Source organism: Gymnoscopelus microlampas (assembly GCF_963454915.1).
Source record: "Gymnoscopelus microlampas genome assembly, chromosome: 14".
Taxonomy (NCBI): Eukaryota; Metazoa; Chordata; class Actinopteri; order Myctophiformes; family Myctophidae; genus Gymnoscopelus; species Gymnoscopelus microlampas.
The window spans coordinates 48,473,381-48,479,380 of NC_139951.1; the positions used below are offsets into that span (position 1 = coordinate 48,473,381).

Consider the following 6,000-nt stretch of genomic DNA (forward strand, 5'->3'; position numbering starts at 1 on the left):
TGTGTGAAGGTAGCGGCGCCTTTGATACATTTTGTCATCGATATGTGTTTATAATGTGTTTATAGCCATGTGTCACGTGAAGCTTGACCTATCACTTTGTTGACGCACCTGACCAATCAGAACGTTGACGCACACGGACAAAGTCAGGTATAGAGCGGCTAGCGCCGCTAAAAAGCCTATTAGAGACCAGTAGAGTCTAGTACAGTACAGCCTAGTACATCCAAGACTAGTCCAGCCTTTTGGGAGAACAGACTAGGGGAGGGTGGTATAGGCTATACTAGCATGGAACAGGCTGGACTAGGCTAGACTAGGTTGTACTAGGCTGTACTAGACTCTAATAGGCTCTATTAGGCTGTACTAGGCTCTTGTCCGCCCTGTAGATCCTCAACCCATAGGGACTAACCACTGTGTACACGGGCAATAGCTTGTGTGTGCACGAGAAATAGTTTTGCATGAACATTTGTAGGCCAAAGTAAAGTACTGCCTTCTATAGCCTAATAGAGCCCAGTAAAGCCTAGCAAAGGCTGCTAGAGCTGAAAGCAGACTATTAGAGCCCAGCAGAGACTAGTACAGTAAAACCTAGTACACCCAGATCTAGCCTAGTCCAGCCTGGTGGGAGAACATAATAGGGGAGGGGGTACCAGGCTATGCTAGGACTGATAAGGCTGGACTAGGATAGATGAGGCTGTACTAGGCTGTACTAGACTCTAATAGGCTATATTAGGCTGTACTATGCTCTTGTCAGCCCTGTAGATCCTCAACCCATAGGGACTAACCACTGTGTACACGGGCAATAGCTTGTGTGTGCACGAGCAATAGTTTTGCATGAACCTTTGTAGACCATAGTACAGATCTGCCTTGCACAGCCTAATAGAGCCTAGTACAGCCTAGCACAGCCTACTAGAGCTTAAAACAGCCTATTATAGACCAGTAGAGTCTAGTATAGTACAACCTAGTACACCCATGACTAGTCCAGCCTTTTGGGAGAACAGAATAGGGGAGGGGGTACAAGGCTATGCTAGGACTGATAAGGCTGGACTAGGATAGATTAGGCTGTACTAGGCTGTACTAGACTATAATAGGCTCTATTAGGCTGTGCTAGGCTCTTGTCAGCCCTGTAGATACTCAGACCATTGGGACTAACCACTGTGTACACAAGCAATAGTTTTGCATGAACCTTTGTAGACCATAGTACAGATCTGCCTTGTACAGCCTAATATAGCCTTGTACAGACCAGCACAGCCTACTGGAATTTAAAACAGTCTATTAGAGACCAGTAGAGTCTACAACAGTAAAGCCTAGTACACCCAGGTCTAGCCTAGTCCAGCCTTTTGATGGAACAGACTAGGGGACGGCGATATAGGCTATACTAGCATGGAACAGACTGGACTAGTTAAGACTAGGTTGTACTAGGCTCTATTAGGTTGTACTAGGCTGTGCTAGTCCCTTGTCAGCCCTGTAGGTACTCAGACCATTGGGATTACCCACTGTGTACACGGGCAATAGTTTGTGTGTGCAACACCAATAGTTTTGCATGAACATTTGTAGGCCAAAGTAAAGTACTGCCTTCTATAGCCTAATAAAGCTAAGTACAGCCTAGCAAAGCCTGCTAGAGCTGAAAACAGACTATTAGAGCCCAGCAGAGTCTAGTACAGTAAAGCCTAGTACACCCAGGTCTAGCCTAGTCCTAGGACTAGGCAGTAATAGGCTGGACTAGGCTGTACTAGGCAGGGCCCATCAGGGGTGGGGGGGGACACAAGCCTGTATGGCAATCAACTGAAAAGTTAGGCTACATAGCTTAAATTTCAGCCTTTCCCTGTTGGCCGTCTAAGTGCATCTAGGAAGTTTCATAGGTTTTCGATGCTGGGAATTGGAGTTATGGCTGTTTAAAGCCCAGCCAATAGGAACACAGAGGGGCGGGGCTTAATACATTTCAGCTAGTCCCTGTTGGCCATCTAAGTGTACCTATAGCCATCCCCATCCCACTCTATATAGTTGTGTTGAAAGTAGTTTGTGTTAAGTTATCAGTACCAGTTCTGTGGCTCTAACTAATTCTGGGGGTGAGTTATACATGGGGGCAATTTATTTTTTGGTCATCAGGGGCCAAATGTACCAGGATTTTTACATGATCTAAATATGTATTTTAGATGTCTTAAGGATGGTAAAAATACAGATAGGTAGAAATAAATTAAAATAAGGGGGATGCGGATGGATCACTTTAAGTACGAAACCGTTTTCTGTAATAGTGGCAAGTCGAAATCTGTTAAATAAATAGTAGCTATAAGTTTTCAAATAGTTGTAGTGGAGTAAAAATTGCGGTAACACTTGCTATGCATCCCATGTCTATAATGCTTTATAAACATATTTATAATGCATTATAATCTGCTTATAACAATGTATAATTGTAGTTATATAAGTACTCATAAATATTCATAAAGATTTATAACAATAACCATAACACATTATGGAGCATCCTATATTAAAATTGCCTAGAAGGTCAACTGACGGACGGACGGACGGACAGACGGACAGACAGACAGACAGACGTGTGTCTCGTCTCATTCAAACACCAGCTGTTAGCTGTCCTATTTTATCTGAAATTATTTTTTGTCTAAGGAGAAGTCCAACTAAACCATGGGACAACCTCCAGGATAGATTGACTATGATATCAGTTGAAAATGATGATCATAAAGTGGTATTACTTCACAGAAGGACAATGTGGTGAGTAGCCTATTGGATCATTATCACTATAGGGAATATATTGCTCATTGGAAGCAGAATCACATGATGGCTGGTCAGATAATGATATCCTTTTAACATTATCTGACCAACATAGTCTGAATGTTTAGATCAGGTATAACCTTGTGCAGTGGTGGGGAAAGTACTCAAAATGTTTTACTTAAGTAAAAGTATCAATGCTGCAACGTAGAAATACTCTGCTAAAAGTAAACGTCCGAAATTCATAATAATAATTCAAATACTCCAGAAAAGTAGAAATATCTCAAACTTTTACTAAGTACAGTACTTGAGTAAATGTACTTAGTACTTTCCACCACTGACCTTGTGCCTACAGTATGTCCTCAAGTTTCAAGTTTCAAGTTTATTTCGCCATTTGTATTAAAATTTACATTAAAATACATTGGAATGTTTTGTTCACAAGCTGCACGTAGTAATAAATAGTAGAAAAACAAATAAGACATTACAGGTTTAGACATCAGCATGTCGGCTCAGTGCAACAGTTGTCAAGGAACAGGATAAAAGGAAGTACAAAGTAAAAAGACCAAAATAAAGTGCGAGAATAGCAGCGTAGCCTGCTTTAGGCAAGGGATGAGTAAGTTACTTCTTCTCATTTAGGAAACGAACTGCCTCTGGATAAAAGCTGTTCACTAACCTACTTGTACGAACCCTGTGTTTTGATTTCTTATCAGGGCAACGCTCCCAGCGGTAGCGTCTGCCAGAAGGTAGCAGGGTTATCAGACCGTTGCCAGGATGGCTGGGGTCTCTGATTACTTTCAGGGCCCTGTCACAACACCTTTGCCTGTATATGTCTGCCACTGAGGGCAGGTCAACACCGATGATCATCTTGGCAGTTCGAACTACCCTGTTAATTAGTGTGCGATCCACATCAGAACAGCTTCCGTACCAGGTCGCTATATTTGCGGTGAGGAGACTCTCCACAGTAGATCTATAGAAGTTGATCTGGGTCTTGGTGGATACACCAGCCTTTTTTAGGCATCTCAAAAAGTAGAGACGTTGTTGTGCCTTTTTTACAATAGATGGGCAGTTCAGGTGCCATTTAAGGTCCTTGGAGATGTGCACTCCTACGTATTTGAAACTGTCAACAATTTCTACTTCAGCACCATTTATGATGATAGGAGTGGGTGCTTCTCTGTTTAGTCTGAAGTCAACTATTACTTCTTTAGTCTTGGACACATTTAGCTCAAGATTGTTGTTTCTGCACCATACTGTTAGGTCTACCACTTCTTGACGGTAGGCAGATTCATCATTATTCTTAATTTTCCCAATCACACAGGTGTCATCCGCAAATTTGATAAAGAGGTTGGTTCCACTCTTTGCTACAAAGTCATGGGTGTACAGAAGATAAAGATAGGAACTAAGAACGCAGCCTTGGGGGGCACCAACATTTGTTGTGATTGTGGAGGAGGTAAAACTTCCTATCCTCACAACCTGTTCCCTCCCCACCAAGAAGTCCAGGATCCAATCACAGATTGAGGAGGGTAGGCCCAGTTCTCTCAGTTTGACAAGAAGTTTGCTTGGCACAATTGTATTGAATGCAGAGCTAAAATCAATAAAAAGCATTCTGCAGTATACATTGAGTAAGTCGACATGTTCTAACACAGTGTGCAGAGCAATGGAAATAGCATCTTCAACAGACCTATTCGAGCGATATGCAAACTGATAAGGATCAAGAGAGTGAGGAATCACAGATTGAATGTGCTTTAATACCAGCCTCTCTAGGCATTTCATTAAAACAGACGTTAAAGCCACTGGGCGGTAATCGTTCAGACAGTCCATTTTAGGTTTCTTTGGGACAGGAACAATGATTGATTTCTTAAAGCACTGAGGGACAATGGAGGACTTAAGGGACAGGTTGAACACTTCACAGAAAACAGGAGCCAGCTCACGAGAGCACATTTTTATGGCTCGGGATGATATCCCATCTGGCCCTGCTGCTTTGCGCACATTCACTTTGTCAAAGACCCTCCTCCTGTAAGCCCCCTACTGATTTCTCTAATGATTGAAGCATGTGTGTATTGTGTGACATGTTCATGTGTTTGTTGTTGAAAAGTGAACATCAAGCCATATGTTTAACATCATACTAGTAGCCTACTGTTGATGTGTGTGGAGAGAGTTGTAACAGCAACTTTTACACACCTTTTAACAGACTGATCTCCTGACACCATTCCTCTTATAGTCTGTAGTAGTCTGCTCTGCTCTGGATAACAACGTTTAGTGTGTAGGACCTTTATGGACCTGACCTGTGTCCAATGTGGAAACCCTGGTGCTACTAGAGCTCTGATTGGATATTTTAAATGGCTTAAAACGGATTGGCACTCAACTGGAAGAGTAACATTCATGTGCAACATTTTGGACCTCACGCCCCCCCCCCCCCACCCCCCCCCTGGGATCTTTGGTAACCCCTAGGGGAACTCTAAGCTGCGCGCGCGCGCAACACACACACACACACACACACACACACACACACACACACACACACACACACACACACACACACACACACACACACACACACACACACACACACACACACACACACACACACACACACTCCTACTTGACATTAAATGAATCACATGCTTCATAATTCTATCATAATGTTTTACCTGCTGATGAGCTGCTGGTCTGAATCCCACTCTGCTGTTGTTTGGAATTCATTGTACTCAACTGGAAACACCCTAAATGAACATGATATTAATGTAAACCACCTACAATATCATCATTACCTATATTTAAACTCAGAGTACAACGATGGGCAGCCGAGGTAACAATACAGTAAAAACACAACACTCTACAAATAGTCACCAATAAATAACAATAATTGTAAAGAAAGCATGAATCAATAATGACAAGAAAATACTTTAAACACTCATTCCAGGCAGATGTATTAGATTATCAGATATCTTGTGAATGAAGTTGACACTTTGGCCTGAAGGTGGCACCAGAGACAAGGTGATGGGTTAGTATTCATCATCCAGAGAACAGGAATGTGTTCAATAGGTTTTATAGAAATCCATCCATTCTTTTTTAGCGGTGCCAACCGCTCTACACTTGACTTTGTCCGTATGTCCGTCCGTCCGTCCGTCCGTCCGTATCAGCACGGGATGAGCACGGCAAAGAAGCAACACATACAAACACACGCACACACACACACACACACAAACACACACACACACACACACACACACACACACACACACAGCCTGACTACAATACAATTAAGAGCAGCAGGATGATTAG

The 6,000-nt window shown here is 42.6% G+C and overlaps 1 protein-coding gene across 1 annotated transcript in view; it reads right to left on the minus strand.

The window, feature by feature from the left end:
• LOC311060796 (uncharacterized protein) overlaps window positions 1-5,441 on the minus strand; it is a 128,843-nt gene extending 123,402 nt beyond the window's left edge. The window contains exon 1 of the mRNA XM_084079121.1: window positions 5,367-5,441. Within this exon, the coding sequence (XP_083935247.1) occupies window positions 5,367-5,418 (52 nt within the window). The 5' untranslated portion in view covers window positions 5,419-5,441. The remainder of the gene's footprint in view (window positions 1-5,366) is intronic.
• Between the last annotated feature and the right edge of the window lie 559 nt (window positions 5,442-6,000).